The sequence below is a fragment of the Myxocyprinus asiaticus genome, chromosome 36, assembly GCF_019703515.2.
Source record: "Myxocyprinus asiaticus isolate MX2 ecotype Aquarium Trade chromosome 36, UBuf_Myxa_2, whole genome shotgun sequence".
In the NCBI taxonomy this organism is placed as follows: Eukaryota; Metazoa; Chordata; class Actinopteri; order Cypriniformes; family Catostomidae; genus Myxocyprinus; species Myxocyprinus asiaticus.
The window spans coordinates 1,600,001-1,618,246 of NC_059379.1; the positions used below are offsets into that span (position 1 = coordinate 1,600,001).

The following is an 18,246-nucleotide window of genomic DNA, read 5'->3' on the forward strand; positions in this document are numbered from 1 at the left end:
TAATTATTAATTATTAATTATGGATGTTTACTAACATTGAACATTGAAATATGTTTTGTGTGTGTGTATAATAATAACTGACTAGTCCTCTATCCCCACATCTGTCATGTCTTGTATTGTGTTCCAGTAAACAGCACTATGCACTATGCTTTTATCCTCCAATTGAATTGTATTTCAGAAGATCATTTTTAGTCTATGTGCAGCTCAAAATAAGTGCTTTACATGCAAATTATAGATGTTACTTGATTAGCTGCAATCTCAAATGTCTGCTGCACTAAATCAGTACTTCAGGTATGCATGCAGAACATTTGTACAGCACTTATTATTATTTATGTCATCCAAAATCTCATGTGTAGTAAAGATGCAGATGGTATGCACAGTATACTTCACAAGTTCTTTCGATGCAAAGTGATTTGCTATTTCAGTGTTGATCTTCCCAATGGCTCAGTGATTATTATTACCATAGTTTTGGTTTTTCTGTAATATTACGATGGTTTTACTGTGCAAAACTATTGCTATTTAATACTATTTATTGCAAAACTATTGTGATGGAATGCAGAAATTATTGCGAGGGAGCACAACGTATTGTGAAGAAATGCAAATCATTGCTAGGGAATACAGAACGTTTTGTGAGGCAATGCAAACCTTAATGCAAGGGAACACAAACTATTTTAGAAAATAAATTACCTTCCTGTCCTCTAGGGGCTCCGTCCTTTTTTATGTACATGTATTAGTCATAGGCAGCTGTATATAATTTGCCCTTTTTAAATAAAATTGTGTACAGACTCACAGGGGTGACACAACTTACCCACTGGCACATGATCTTATACCCCTGTTTTTATTTCTGTTGGTAGTGTTTTGTAGTATCATGTTTCCTGTATTCACTTATTATGGTATATTATCATTGAGTAAGTCTTCAGACTGTGACCTCACATGCCTAAATATTCTGGAGATATCCGTTCCCATAATTCACCTATATATAAACCATAATATAAATGTCAGTATGACCTCTAGGACGATTATCACGAGAGAGCGTGAAGCAAATAAGTTTTATTCACATATTCCTTAGGGAGTAACAGAGAAGAAACACACACACACACACACACACACACACACAGAGAGAGAGAGAGAGAGAGAGAGAGAGAGCTGTGAATTGGTAAATAATAACATTTAAGGTTCCGGGTTCTAATTCGCCCTATTGTAACTTCTTGTTTTAATAAACCAAGATTGCATCCGTTCTATGGAGGGCAGAATTACTCAAAATTAAATCATTTATTATTTCAATATTAAATAAATTATTAAATACATAATGAAATAAATAAATAATTAAATTAATCATTAAATCGCTCAATAAATTAAGAAATGTCCCTTGTATTTCATTTTGCCATTCATTTGCGTCCATTTTCAGCTCAGCTTCATGTGTAACATTTAACAATATTCAATGTAAAAAAAAAAAAAATAAAAAAAAATATATATATATATATTTAAGTTTTATTTAATTTGATTTAGTTAAAAATTACACAATTCAATTTGATGGAATTTTTTCTGAAATTTAAATATGTTAATTTTAAAAATAGGCTAAAAAAAATTTTGGTTGTAATTTTTCACTGACACTATTATGTTTGCAATTAAAAGAGGACCTAGAGATGTGAGATTAGGTATTTACTGTATACTGTGATTGATTAAATTCATTCCATCATATTCATGCACTAAAAATCCTTGGTTTTCCTCGGAAACAAGAGGGAAAGTGGGAGATTAGCCTATAATAAATAAATAGATTCTAGATGAGAAATCATAGAGTAGATAATAAATAAGTCATTTTATTCAGTGTTTCACTGGAAAAAATTTCAATTGTTCAGATTGCCCATCTTACCCACTGACCAGGAGCAACTTACCCCTGGGGCAAGTTGAACCAATGAATCACATTTTTTCAAAAGGCCTTCTGTCACATAGTCATTTTGATAATATTAAGTGATAACAGATACCTTGAAATAAAGGTAGCTCTGTTCATTTTATAGCTGTCTAATTTATCCTTGTATAGAAGACAACAAAGGTAAAAATTGGCTCATCTTACCCCACTCTCCCCTATAAGACACAGGTTGTGTTTTTGCTGAAATACTGTGTGCAAAAGTAGCAAGATTTAGTGAGTCCCTGAATGTTTGAGAGATGACGTGAAAGCTTTTCTCTCTCTTCATTAAAACGGCTTCACTGTGAGAACTCTTGTAAACCTCAGAGGAAATCAATGCATATATTAATATTATTATTATACTAAAAGATTTGAATATTTCATACCTCTGCCTCATCTGCGTAGATGGGGATGTCATGGAACGGAGATATGTATTTTCCCTCTACGTTTTCTGTGAAGAGGAGATATAAGAGCTTTAAAGCACTTTAACATGCTGCTCAAATGCTTCGAGATTAAAAACAATTCAGTTTGTGATGTCTGAAATACAGAAATAAGCAAGAGGGCTTGTTTACTGTGATGTTTGAACTGATAGGCAGTGTTGTAAACAGTATTATGTACAGTATGTTATATGCTAAATTGTTCTGGATTCATCAAAAAGCTGATTTTCGTTTTCATGAAACATGGAAACATGATTGGTCACATAGCAACAGTAGCTGACTTCCTCTGTTCCTGCCATCAACAGATGCTAAAACGTTTTGTGTGTGTGTGTGTGTGTGTGCTTCACTGTGCTGTCAATGTGATGATGGGACTGTAGAAGACCAAATGTTTCTGTGTATGTGAGGAAAGTATGAAAAAATCAATTTCTATTATGCAGAACCTTTTTAACTCTGTAGCTTTTAAAAAATGCTCTGCTTGTCAAGTTCAGGCACTTAAGTTTGCATTATAATAATCCTTGAAAGAAATAAGGTAACTGTAATTGGCTCCCTGTCAATGTTGGAGGGCTTGTGCATGAGACTCGACTCCAGCTCTAATTACCCCCCTTAGAGTTTGAAAAAAAAGGAGAAATGCTGGTGGAGGGATGCTGAACGAATTGTCACAGGTGTGAGGTAAGCAGCGGTTTACTGTATATATGCTACTATTGGAATCGACAGGATTAGATGAACATGCTCCTCACAAACGTTTCTTTGGAACTCCATTAATTAAAACTTGATGATTTGCACAGTAATAAGATTGCTCCAATGAGGGATTGAAGATAGCTATAAATGATGTTCATTTCGATATTTTTAACCATCTTTTGACATATTGATATCATAATACATATTTCATTATCAAACAGGGTGAGATGTTTTAGAGCGAGACAAACCAACTAATAGCTGAATCAAATCCATTGCTATCCACATATTAAGACATACAGTATATGATGTACACATGGACAGCACTGGATATCAGGAATGAGATGGCAAATCACTGATACACTGTAGTCTCAATGCAGTTCTCCAAAGCAGATCTAATAAACCTCAACAGAAATCATATTTAGATAGCAGGTGCTGAGAATGAGAATGAGAAAGACTGACTGAGTAAATGTCAGTCTTTACATATCCTACTGGGTAAAGGAACTTACTGAAGTACACTCTGTAGTCTGGAGTATTCTCCTGGCCTCTCTCCTCCACACTGAAGTTCATTTTGATTGTTATTCTTGGTTTGTTACGTCTTGTGAAGCAGTCAATAGTGTGCTCTTTTATCCTGCAGTCAGGGAGGGTTGTGGAGAAGCCGTTAAGCCAATAATCAGCTGAGTCTCTGCAGTTTATCTGGCCCTGCGGAAGTGAGACAGAAGGAATCCATTTGGGAAGAGGATATTTGTTAGATTTTGTCACCAGAAAGTTCACTAGAGGTTTCTGCTTTCTCAAAAAATATAACATTACAAAACAGATTACTGATTCTTTCTGGATTTGACAGATTTTCAGGTTGCAAAGTGCATTATATATAATGTAATCTGTCTGTCTGTCTTTCCATCTGCTGATCTATCTGTCTGTCTTTCTGGTTGGTTGGACGTCTTATCTACATTTTTAAGACATACAGTTTACCAATTACAGCCAATTTATGTTTCTGTCTGTCTGTCTGACTGTCCGGTCAGTTGGTCGGTCAGTCTGTCTGTGATCCATTCATCAGTCCATCCATCCATCCATAATCCATCCATCCATCATCTGTCCATTCACCCACCCATCCATCATCCATCCAGCAATCATCTATCCATTCACCCATCCATCATCCATCCATCCATCCATCCATCATCCACCTATCCATTATCCATTATTCATCCATCCACCAATCATCCATCCACTCAACCATCCATCATCCATTGATTCACCCATCCATCCACCATCATCCATCATCTATCCATCCACCCATCCATCCACCCATTCATTCACCCATCCACCCATCATCCATCCATCCATAATCCATCCATTCACCCATCCATCTATCCACCCATCTATCATCCATCCATCCACCCATCATCCATCCATTCATTCACCCATCCATCTATCCATTCACCCATTCACCCATCCATCATCCATTCACCCATCCATCCATTCACCCATCCACCCATCATCCATCCATCCACCCATCCATTCACCCATCCATCATCCACCCATCATCCATCCATCATCCATCCATCCATCCATCCATCTATCTATTCACCCATCATCCATCCATCCATCCATCCACCCATCATCCATCCATCCATCCATCCTCTTTTAACCACATCAGAACATTTTAAAACATACAGTATACCAGTTACAGCCACTTGTATGTTTACCTTTGCACCAGAAAACCGTCTTATCCACTGAAAGTGTCTTCTGTCTTCTTGAATGTTTCCTGATGTATCTGCTCGGTACCTTATGTTGAGACTTCAATTTCCCCAATATGAATTACTCTGTGTACAACACGGCAGCTCTTAACACTCTGACCTTCTCCTCTGGTTTGAATGTTTTGTATCCTGAGGGCAGGTCAGCATATGGATCGCTCCCTTAGCACATTACTGTGTGGATAATTGTCAGTGTGTGAGAGAGATGCGCTCTCATTCAAACACCCTCAGAGAGCAGCAGGTGCAACAGACGGGTGTTTAGTGTAAAGCCAATTACCATCTGGATTATCTCCAGTATTCATGCTGTTTTACCGAACTGTGATTGCACTTGAACTGTTTCATAAGGTGCTTATGGGTGCTGGTTTTTAACCTAGATTGTAGAGTTAAAACATAGAGACTATAAATAAAAAGGCAGGGGAAGTTATTTCTAATTGTTGCGACATGTAATACAGTATAATCTGTACAAGATGTTACAATATATGAAAAAACAAACAAGAAGGAAACAAGGTGTGAACTGTTTAATTTATGTATCACAGTGGTCTGTCTATCTTTAAGGGCGTGTTTACATTTCATGCCAAAATCAAAAGAAAAAATTTGTATAAGAAATTGTATGTTCCTTAAAGAAAATTAAGCCTATTTTTAGGATTATTTGAAAAAAAAAAAAATGTTTGCATTGTGACATTATTTTCATAACAAATAATTTCCCCCAATTCTCATTGCTGTAATCCAAACATTCTAATAATATATTATTTCAACCGTTTAAATGGTTACATTGTTTAATTATGCTGATTTAAATAATAAAAACCATATTGTAATGAAAGTAATTTTTTCATACATACAGTACATGCCTCACTGTTGTTGCATTGCTTGTTTTCATGTGTGTTATTTTAACTTATTTTATTTAAAAAAAAAAAAAAAACAGTGATTTTTTTTTTTTGAAGTGCCTGTGTTCACAAAGTGAAACTTTGTGTGTTTTTCCCTGTTAAAAAGAGCATGTGTTGTTTTTTTGAATGTTGATGTGCAGGAGGTGATGTTGGTGTTTACCCACCAGGCTCCTGAACTAGCTTAACTTGCAAGTCCAGACTGATCTCAACCAGCTTCACCAGAAAAAACATACCGGTTGACCGTTGAGTTTTTGCTTGTGAACAGCATGACTAAGATTGAGTTGACTCGCTAGATGAGCACCAAAATCAGCACAGACCAGCATAAACTAGGATGGACTGGTCTAAGCTGGTCTTTTCAGTAGGGTTCTTTTCTCCATTGATATGAAGTGGGACCTATGATAACTTGGAATTGTTTTCTCCCACAGGTGGGCGAGGCCCAAGTGCCAACATTCTGCTCCTCCCACATACCAGTTTTATACTTACTGCACAAAAAGATACAAGATCTAAATAAAGAATCTGCTCACTTATACACATCACTTTTCTCCTCAGGTGATGATACATGAAGATAATTTAATGTGTAGTTGATCACTTGACATAACATCTAATTTGATTGTCCTCATATATATTTATCCATTGACTCGATAGCAAAGAACATTCTCTAATCAAATTGTGTTTTTTTTATTTTTAAGAAAAATGTGTAAATCGTCCTGCTGTGACTCCTTATCATCAAATTTGGAATACAGAAATGTATCAAAATGCTACTTGCTAATTGTATGGAAAATAGATGCAATGAAAGCGAATGGTGACTGAGGCATTCTGTGTTCCACAGAAGAAAGAAACAGGTTTGGAACAACATGAGGGTGAGTAAATGATGATATAACTTTCATTTTTGAGCGAACGATCGCTTTAAAGCTTTACATGGTGTGAACTCAGTATAACGGGAGTCTAAATCTCCATAACATACTCTTATTGTTTCTGCATAGATACTCTATTGAGATATATGATCTCTATTGATCTTTAATCGAAATGCTACAGTATGAGTTTTATATAAGCTGCCCTGTATTGACACTGGTCACCATTAGGAGGTGCTGTTGTGTAATTAATCTGCCACTGACAGTCATATGAATACACGCACACTAGTGCATATTATAAAGGCCACAGACAAGGGCGTAGCAGCTGCGGGGAACGTGGGACACATGTCCTCCACACTCTTTAAAAAGGTGATTTTTGTCCCCCACAATTTTCCAAGCTAAACCCATAATGAGTCCAAATACAGTATTTTTGCGTTTTGTTACTTTGGGCTGATTGAGCACCCATCCAGCCATTCACAGGTGAGTTTCTGAGCCGAAACAACCCTTACGTAATTGGCCATCAGTCAGACAGTCTAATCATATGATCAGTCTAATGATATGTAGACACACTTTTTTATACATGAAAGCGTACGGACGTTATTGAAACTCATCATAATCATTATAAGACTATTATTGTTGTCTTTTGATAAAAGTCATGCTCAGCAGCTCACAAACTGTAGGGAAATGATAGATTTGCTTTGTTCTTATAATGCTTAAAACCTCTACTAAAGTCTCTTCTTGTAGACACACATTTTAAAGGATTCAAATTTACTTTTGATCATTGATTCAGTGGCTAATTCATTTCACACAAGACACTCATTTGTCACCACCTTCTGGCATCACCAGAAATGGTCACTGAATCATTAAATGGATCTGAACTAATTCTGGTGAACGGAGTCAAAACACTCGAGCCACTTGGATACATTTAAATCCCACAATGCACAGAGTAAAAAATGTAATTGTGCACATGCATGGTTGTCATTATTGTAATTGATTAAACTATTTATTCAAGGACCAGCTTGTGCTCAGTCTTTTATTGTCATGTGTGAAACAGAAACAAGTGCTCCACAAGATGCCCTTTATTTTTGCAGCTTTTTTGCAATTATTTCTTAGTACTTGAATCTTTAAAATATTACAAATATTACAAGTAAATAATAAGTATATATTAATATATACTGTAATATATTAATACTGCATTGTAAGTGCTGGGTCTGTGCGAGCCACCTACTGACAGCTGTGTCCCTCCCACTTTTAAAATGACTGCTACGCCCCTGGCCACAGATGTCATTTCTTTTCATGGTTGAGATCTTACATGGTGACAGAAGAATTCAGACTGATGACACTATCGTGACCTCTTATTCACAGTTATAAACCCATCACACAAAATCACAATGCATCTTATGATTCAGGTAGGCTTAGGTTACATATACTGTAGGGGAGACCGGGGCTAGTTGTCACTCCGGGATATCTCAGAGTGTTTTATATAAGTAACTAGAAGGTTTTGAGACAAAAAGACCAATTACATAAATGCTTGTTTTCGTATGTTGGTAATTCAAAGTCAAAATAACCCAACCAAGCTACACATATATCATATTGTAAAGGTTCAATGAAATGAGGAAGTGGGGAACAGTGATTCCAACTCAGGTACCTACCACACACACACACACACACACACACACACACACACACACACACACACAGACACACACACACACACGGCTTGTCAGCTGTTATGTTCTCATTGTAATAGTTGTTTGGGAAGCAAGTGAACCCATTAAAACCACACTGGCATGCATTAAACCAAGAGTCAAATACATAACAAAGGTAGATTTTAACCAAAAAGTTGGGTATTTACCATAAATGTCAAGTCGGGGCAAGTTGTCACATGTGTTTTAATATCTGTTGGCCAAAACGTTTTGTATGTTTGATATTTTCTATCCTGTTTCATGAATTGTTATTGTGCTGCATCATTGTTTAACAGTTTAAAATTGGCAGCAAACCCATTAAATAGCTCGTGAATTAAAGGAGTGGTTCGCACAAAAATTACAATTCTCTCATCATTTACTCACCCTTATGCCATCCCAGATGTGTATGACTTTCTTTCTTCTGCAGAACATGAATTAAGATTTTTAGAAAAATAATTCAGCTCTGTAGGTCCATACAATGCAAGTGAATGGTGACCAGAACTCAGAAGGTCCAAACAATGACATACTGTAAAGGCAGCATAAAAGTAATCCACACGACTCCAGTGGTTTAATCCATGTCTTCTGAAGTTAAATGATAGGTGTGGGTGAGAAACATCAATATTTAAGTCCTTTTTACTATAAATCTCCCCTTTAACTTTCACATTCTTTTTCTTTTGTTTTTTGGTGATTCGCATTCTTCGTGCATATCATCATCTACTGGGCAGGGAGGAGAATTTATAGTAATAGTATATTCACTTGCATTGTATGGACCTACAGAACTGAAATATTCTTCTAAAATCTTAATTTGTGTGTGGATTGACAGATGGAAGATGAATGAATGAACATTACATTTATATGGCACTTTTCTGACACTACACTCAAAGAGCTTTACACAGTGAACAGGGGACTCTCCTCAACCACCACCAGTGTGCAGCATCCACCTGGATGATGCAACAGCAGACATAGTGCACCAGTACACTCACCACACAATTGGTGGAGAGGAGAGAGTGGAGTGACAGAGCCAATTAATGGATGGGGATTATTAGGAAGCCATGACTGATAAGGGCCAATGGGGGGAATTTGGCCAGGACACCAGGGTTACACCCCTACTCATTACAAGAAGTGTCCTGGGATTTTTAATGACCACAGAAAGTCAGGACCTCGATTTAACGTGTCATCCAAAGTATGATGCCTTTTGACAGTATAGTGTCCCCATCACTCCATGGGGCATTAGGACCTACACAGACCACAGGGTGAGCACCCCCTGCTGGACTCCCTAATACCTCTTCCAGCAGCAACCTTCATTTTCCCAGGAGTTCTCCTATCCAAGTACTGGCCAGGCTCAGCCCTGCTTAGCTTCAGTAGGCAACCAGTCTTGAGCTACAGGGTGATATGGCTGCTGGCACAATGATGGATGGATGATAATGGATGGATGATGGATGGGTGGATAGATGGATGGATGAATGATGGATGAATGATGGATGGATAGATGGATGATGCATGAATGGATGATGGAGAGATGGATGGATGCTGGATGGAGGGATGGATGGGTGGATGGATGGATGGATGGATGACAAATGGATGGATGATGGAGGATGGATGGATGGATGGATGGATGGGTGGATGGATGGATGGATGATGGATGGATGGATGGCTGATGGATGGATGATGGAGGGATGGAGGATGGATGGATGGATGATGGATGGATGGATGATGGAGGATGGATGATGGATGGATGGATGGATGGCTGATGGATGGATGACGGATGGATGGATGATGGATGGATGATGGATGGATGGATGGATGGATGGATGGATGACAGATGGAAGGATGATGGAGGATGGATGAATGGGTGAATGGATGGATGATGGATGGATGGATGGATGGATGGATGGATGATGGATGGATGGGTGGATGGATGGATGGATGACAGATGGATGGATGGATGGATGGATGGGTGGATGGATGGATGGATGGATGATGGAGGGATGGATGGAGAAAGTTCCCAGCCTGATCTAATTTTTATTCTTAGCTATTTGTACATAACATTGAAATTATGGATAGATGCTAAAACATACAATAAACATACATATTTAAGATGTCTACAACATAATTTTTTTTAAACATATTTCCAGCTTTAGAAATGTAAAAATATTTACAAAAACTTCATATTATAAATATATATTTAATTCATCTTTTTTTGGTCATCAGTGGTGTAAATGCAGAATACATAATTTGGGGGATATTACAGATGACATCTGGGATGGCATGAGGGTGAAGAAATGAGAGAATTTTCATTTATGGGTGAACTATCCCTTCAGTGTAAGGTTCACAATGTAACAACTTACCCCATACAATGTGACAACATGCCCTAATATAGAGGTCACCATGTGTTCAATCAACTGGACTTTAAGGTTTATGTCTATACAGTAAATGACTGATGAGATACCCACTGGAGTAAAAAGTCTCGTAGGTCTCCCCTATACATCTGTAACTCTGGGTTGAGTTCTGAACAGTTTAAAATATTCATGAAAGCTGAATTTTACCATCTTAGAGTTTCGCTTTATAAAACATTCATTTGCCATTTTGCCAACTGTCAGCTTTTCTCAAAATATTAATAATGAAATGACATTTTAATGTGCATTTGAATTTTACATTCTAGTTTCAAAAATTACTTGTCAACATGTTTCCTACAGAGCACACGGACATCACAAAATTAACTTCAGTCGTTGTTCTACAGAGCAAATAACCAAGTTTTACATTGTTTTACAAATCAAGCAACACTGTGCTAGATTAACAGAACACCACAATATAAACGCTATATTTATACAACAACAGCAACAACCACTGTAAACAATAACAAGTGATTCCCATTTCAAAATAGCACAAACTCAGTTCAAAAATAATATTATACATTTAAAGTTTTCTTATTTATAAAGTTGCCATGAAATGGAAGTTGCGACCGACTTTACTTCCGTATTGTGATGTATTTCCGAGTGAAACAGCTTATCAAACAAGAAAAAAATGTGGGGCGGGGATTTTAGTGTATCCATAGGTTGTTGATTGTATTGTGAAAATAAGGGCGTTGCAGAGCGGAATGGAGGCAGATCTGAATGCGAGTTTGCAGTGGACACACACACCCCTACCACCGTGTTGCTCGAGTCCGAGACGTTTATCGGTGAAATTGAGCAGCAATCTCAACACATGCAAACTGAGAACATAAACGCACAAGCACATCGCAGTCTTTACTTATGAAGAAGCTATAGCCGTTGAAAAACGACTGAGTAAAAGACAAACCATATTTTAACGTTTTGAATCATAATACACTAAATATAAAGGGAAAAAAACACATCCACGAATTCACCGTTATGCCTCCTCATTTCGAAATGTAAATTCAAGCCAAGGAAGTTTGGGTTAAGGAATGATAGTTTTGAAGGAAAACAGATGAAAATACACCTTGCCATCATCACCAACATGCGATTATCGCTTCGTTGAACTCTACGCAAGGCTGTGGTATTTATTAGAAAGGGGCGGGGTTTAAGCAGACTAAATGATTGGAGAAGTCCTGCATACGTCACCAGAGAGAAGTCTGTCGTTTCACCGGAAGATCAAGTTATTACATTTAGATTAAAGATTACAAGGTCAAAATAAATAAATAAAATAAAACATATGCATGAATGAATCGTTCACAATAAGATCAATAACATGCATTTAAAAATATATAGGGTGAAATTTCATTTCATTGCCGACTTTAAAGCCGTTGTAAGCGATTTCAGGCATTTTGCTCATTTACATATTCAACCCCGCCCTCTAAAGACATGTCAGCCAGCCCAATGTCAGCAAACCTGAATGTGCGCAATGACTGACAGGCAGAGAACATTTGTGATTGGCCTAAAGGCACGGGCGGTCTTGTTTGCTTGGTTAGCATAAGTTAGCCCCTGCTGGTAGGTGCCATAACTACATCATGTGTATTCTGACGAAATAAACATTTTTTGCACAAATTTCATTAAATTATAGTAGATGATTTACCATTGCACAGCTTTCAGTGGGAGGGCTCATAACATTATGAAATAGAGCTGTTTTGTCTATAATAAGTCTATAAAAGAGCGCAACAGCGCCTGCCTACTTTTTCAGCAGTCTTGGTAGAGTTTGTCCAACAGTTTTTTTTCCATAGTGATTTCATATAATCCTTCATAAAAAGAGTTGTGCGCCATGAACCAAACCAACCAGCTCCAAGGTGAATCAAACATTACAAACTTTGATTTGAAGCAAAAAAGTATTGAAAAATGCACAAAACTTTAATGTGGGAATGAACTACAATCCATTGCGAATTGTATAATTTAATTAACAATTATGCACCAAAAAAAAAAAAAAGACCAAAACGTTTTGGGTGTGCTTTCCATGAGTGGCTGGAGCACAGGACTGGGCTTGAACTCTGAGACCCTCTCACACTGGACTATCTCATTAAAGCAAAAAATAGGAAGACAATTATGAAGTAATAATTGCTATAGGCTTTATTATTGCAATATTTGCAAGTGCAGAGTAAGATTTGTGAATGAGTAAATAAAATTGCAAGCCTAAGTGTAGATTTGCAGTATTTTAATCCTTTGCATAAGTGTAAATCATGTTTTGTCAATCTGTAACTTTATGCTAACAAGAAATAAACTTGATCTGTATTCTTCTGCTTTCCTTTTTTCATGTTTACAATTTTAGCACTGTTTTTTCACCTAAATATGCCCCAAAACATTGCAAACCTGAGATCAGCAATACAGTATGCAAGCAAAGAAAGGGTTTCTTGAACAGAAAATATTTCCCAGAAATAATCCGATATACACTGTTTGGTCTTTCCTATTGTTGTGCTCAAACGTTTGGCACGACTTTCTCACTCAGAAGAGTTTTGCAAGCACGTGGGCAAGGCGGGTCTACCTGCTTCTTGTAACCAATCAAATGATGTTTTTGTTGACCAGTTTTCTTGAACCTGATTGGTTAAATAACATGACAGAAAGCTTCTTCTTCATATGGCTCAGCGCCGTTCTTCTAGGTATCTCTCCTCTCTTAACTTCGTGCGACCCCGCGTCCACATGTGTGGACTTGTATCTTAGATTCGCTATACGCAACGCATAATTTAAATTAATTTAAACTGACTGAATACAGTTCACAAGACTCTACACTGTCATTTAAGGGTTAAACTTCTGGCACACCATGTCACGTGACACAACAGTGTGACATTGATTTCCGTGAAGCGCTTATACAGGCGCAGCATCAACAAAAGTGCCTCTGGTAAAAAACCTCTTTAAGTTTTTTAATTGAAACCTGTTTGGTTGTAAAGAGTAGCGTCTCTAGTTTCGTTTGATATGCCGCTTTAAAAAATCCATTTGTTTTTTACACATCAGCGCGCTGATAAACATGATGTCCACATATGTGGAAATTGGGACCTTATTTCCTCAGAAGTTTAAAAACAATTTTTTTTTTTGTTATTTTGAATAATTTTCAACTATAACACATCTGTGGGTCATTTTGCTTCATTTAAATATACATTTTGGCATATTTTAATTTGTTATCACTGTACAGTATGGTTCTATTCATTAACATTAATAAATGCATTCATATATTTACTGTGTATTTTCACATTGAGAATAATTGTATTCATGCAAAAACTGAAACATATTGCTTTCAAGGGCTATATATGGAATTAGGATTCAAATAAGGTGCATTTCGAACTGTTCTGATTCTGAACAGTGAACTTAATTATTATTTACAATTTTACAACTTAGTATGTCCACATATGTGGACATCAGTTTTTAGGAAAACTATTTGCTTTTGTTTTTTCTTTTTTTTGTTTGTTTTTTTTTCGCTTGTTTATTAGGTCCTACTAGTTTCAAATCAAAAAGGGAAATGGAAAATGCACATGCTCTGGTCTCAGGAAGTTAAATATAAAACTTAAACATTGATACACGTTCTTGCATTGTATGTAAAGTTAAGATGACAATTTATGATTAAAAAAAAGCTTGCAATTTGATTGACGCTTTCACAAATCTTACTCTACTCATGCAAATATTTTAGGAACTAATTTATGGGGGGCCAGATTGCTCAAAAATAAATCATTAAATAATTTAATTAGATTATTAGATAATTAGTAATTATCTATTTAATATTAATTAATAATAATAATTATATATATATATATATATATATATATTTAGCCCCTTTTCTCCCAATTTGGAATGCCCAATTAGTAGGTCCTCGTGGTGGCGCGGTTTCTCACCTCAATCCGGGTGTCGGAGGACAAGTCTCAGTTGCCTCTGCTTCTGAGACCGTCAATCCGCGCATCTTAACATGTGACTTGTTATGCATGACACCGTGGAGACTCACAGCATGTGAAGGCACATGCTACTCTCCGCGATCCACGATCCATGCAATTGGACTCAAGATGGCGCAGAGTATGGCTGCTGCATTGCGAGCTCCGAAACAACATTGTCGTTTTTTGTTTGTTTACAATTCTTATGTTTTTTGTCTTGGATGTTGTCTGCCTTATTGTCTACGATAGACAAACACTTTTGGACATTGGTCCTGCAATTATACACTGTAAACTGGACTTCAAATTCCTCAGTGCTGACCTGCTGTTTACAAACACGCCAGCGGAGCCCTGCGCAGAAGGAAAAGGGGAAACAGAGCCGGCGTTCTCATCAGAGTAAGACGTCGTGCAAATCGACCCCCGCTACTCAGTATTCTACTGGAAAATTTTCAGTCTCTGGACAACAAGCTCTGCGAGCTGAGAGCGCAGATCTCTTTCCAACAAGAGATGAGGGACTGCTGCATTATCTGCCTTACAGAAACTTGGATGTCTGCAGAGATTCCAGACAGAGCGAAAGACCTCTCAGGTAAAAGCAGAGGTGGTGGTGTATGTTTTATGATCAACAAATCCTGGTGTGATCAGAGGAACGTCCATTCTATCAAGTCATTCTGCTCTCCTGATCTGGAATATCTCATGCTTCTGTGTCGACCATTCTGGCTACCGAGGGAATTCACAGCGTTCATTATCACAGCTGTGTACATCCCCCCACAAGACGACACGGCTCTCAAGGAACTGTATGGGAGTATAAATGAGCAGGAAATTGCGCACCCTGAGGCCGCGTTCATTGTGACCGGGGACTTTAACAAAGCCAATTTTAAATCAATTGCACCAAAATACCACCAATACATCAGTTTTAACACACGAGGGGACCAGGTTTTGGACCTTTGCTACTCTCCCTTCCGGGATGGCTACAAATCCCTCCCCCGCCCACCATTTGCCAAATCGGACCACTCTTCCATTCTGCTTCTGCCCACTTACAGGCAGAAACTGAAACAGGAAGCACCCACCCTCAGAACGATCCAGTGTTGGTCGGACCAATCAGACTCTATGCTACAAGACTGTTTTGATCACGCAGACTGGGAGATGTTCCGGTCCGCCTCTGATGATGACATTGAGGTTTACGCTGATAGTGTAACGTGTTTCATCAGAACGTGCGTAGAGGATGTTGTTCCGTCCACAACAACACGGATCTACCCAAACCAGAAACCTTGGATTAATAGCGATGTTCGCGCAGCACTTAATGCGTTGACCTCCAATTTTAATTCCGGAAACGCGGAGGAGCATAAACAAGCCAGTTATGCCCTCCGAAAAACTATCAGAGCAGCAAAACGCCAGTACAAGAACAAGATTGAAGGACAGTTTAACACCACCAACTCTAGAAGCATGTGGCAGGGAATTAATATGATCACAGACTTTAAAGGGAATAAAAACTCTGCCGTGAACTGCTGCCTCTCTCCCGGATGAGCTAAATACTTTTTATGCTCGTTTCGAGGGAAATAACACAGCCCTCGCAGAGAGAGCTCTTGCGGCTGAACCTACAGAGGTTAGTTCACTCTCCGTCTCTGTAGCGGATGTAACCCGATCCTTCCGACGGGTGAATATCTGTAAAGCCGCCGGTCCAGACGCCATTCCGGGCTGCGTCATCAGAGCGTGCGCGAACCAACTGGCTGATGTTTTTACAGACATTTTCAACCTTTCCCTCTCCCATGGATCATCATCGCCTGCAGTTACTTTTCCCCGTTTGGCGGCCCGTGAAGGAGTTCACCTGAACCCATTGAAGAGCCTCATCACTGCTGCCTTTAAATATAGAGTTCTCCTCTCCTCGGGAGAGCAGTCTCTACCTGCTGCCATCTTTACAGGTCCACGAACGGAGCGGTCAGGGTTCGGTGCGAGTTACTGTAGATGCGTCGCCGGACCCACACTCCGGCACGAATAAGAAGTGACGAAGGGGACTGGAGCATGCATCATGGCACACAGGCCTGGATGCCGGGCCACTATTACTCTCAAGTGCAATCTTGATCAACCATTTTGGAGATTTCGGCTTTCCCCATTCAAGTAGATAGGAGCTGCACTTTCATGGCACTTGTTTACATAGAAAAATAGCTGCCCATACTGCCCAAGAGCATTCCAAAAATTGCCGCCGAGTGGCCTGACTTACCTTGAAAAAGAGATTTTGTTGAAAGGATCCAGAAATACATTTGGACTGAATTCCTTTGTTTTTGTTTACATTCTTGAAATGGTCTATATAATATTTGTTTATAAGATATATTTATTATTAATAAATACAATAATATAATAACATCTACCACCCCTGGAGTTGCGAGTTCAAATCCAGGGTGTGCTGAGTGACTCCTGCTAGGTCTCCTAAGCAACAAAATTGGCCTGGTTGCTAGGGAGGGTAGAGTCACACGGGGTAACCTCCTCGTGGTCGTGATTAGAGGTTCTCGCTCTCAATGGGGCGTGTGGTAAGTTGTGTGTGGATCGCGGAGAGTAGCATGAGCCTCCACATGCTGTGAGTCTCCGCGGTGTCATGCACAACGAGTCGCATGATGCAGATGCGCGGATTGACGGTCTCAGAAGCGGAGGCAACTGAGACTTGTCCTCCGCCACCCGGACTAAGGTGAGTAACCATGCCACCACGAGGACCTACTAAGTAGTGGGAATTGGGCATTCCATATTGTGGATAAATAATAATAATAATAATAAAAATCAATAATTGTTCATTATAAAATGATAATTAGGTTAGATAAAAAAATGTGATCATTATGGAAGACTTTGAAAGGTGACAGCCACAGTCACTGAGTAACGTGCCGATAGCCAGAACCCTGAAAATGAAAAGGCATGAAGCTCATAATTAAAAAATGAACACAAAGATAATGCTAAAAAAATGGATGCAAACTAGTTCTAAAATGAAATACAAGGGGCATTTTTTGATTTATTTAGGCCTAGTGATTTAATTATTAATTTAATTATTTTATAGATTTGTATAGTTTCATTATGTATTTAAATATTAATTTTGAGTAATTTGGCCCTTCATACTATTCATACTTTATGAAATATAAATGTGGAAATGAGGAGTTGGAGGGATGCCGGAAGAGTCTTCACCAGTACGAGGGAAGCATTCACTTGTGTATCCTCCGGATGTGATCGGCTTTATTCACCTCGATTCTCTGATTGGTGGATCTTTCTCTTCAGGATCATGGGTAGTGTAGTTCATAGGCAGGAATTCTGCTATTAAACGTGATTCTAAACAATTAAGTTGATATACTATCTAATAACAACCTTGCAGCTCACAGTAAGTCTATCTTTAAAGGTTTTAAGTTATCAATAAAAATTATTTTGCCTATGGAAAAATTAATAGGATTTTTACTTCTGGAACCAGACTATTGCGCTCTATACCAAGACAGAACTGTTGGCATCCCTTTCATCTCATTGGCACTTACTCTGAACAAAACGTTAATGAATGCAGTCATAATGCACATATCAATATCATGCTTGCTGGCAGCCAATTCATGTCAGTTGACTTATATTTTTTGTGATTTTGTGTGGATGTGTACTGTAGGTGCATTTGCAGTGATTTCGAGTGGCAGTGGTCTTTCCCTTGCTGTAGTGTTCAGAAATTCTCACCTTTGGCAACAGCAAACAGCATGAGATTTTAAACAGTCTAAGCACATGCATGTGAATGAAGATTGAGCTGCT

At 38.2% G+C, this 18,246-nt stretch overlaps 1 protein-coding gene across 2 annotated transcripts in view; it reads right to left on the reverse strand.

Moving 5' to 3' along the window:
• ppa1a (inorganic pyrophosphatase 1a) overlaps positions 1–4,989 on the reverse strand; it is a 30,225-nt gene extending 25,236 nt beyond the window's left edge. For both annotated transcript variants that reach the window (XM_051673635.1, XM_051673633.1), the window contains exons 1-3: positions 4,725–4,989; positions 3,528–3,720; positions 2,293–2,357 (exon numbers count right to left, since the gene is read on the reverse strand). In XM_051673635.1, the coding sequence (XP_051529595.1) occupies positions 2,293–2,357; positions 3,528–3,588 (126 nt within the window). In that variant the 5' untranslated portion in view covers positions 3,589–3,720; positions 4,725–4,989. The remainder of the gene's footprint in view (positions 1–2,292; positions 2,358–3,527; positions 3,721–4,724) is intronic.
• Between the last annotated feature and the right edge of the window lie 13,257 nt (positions 4,990–18,246).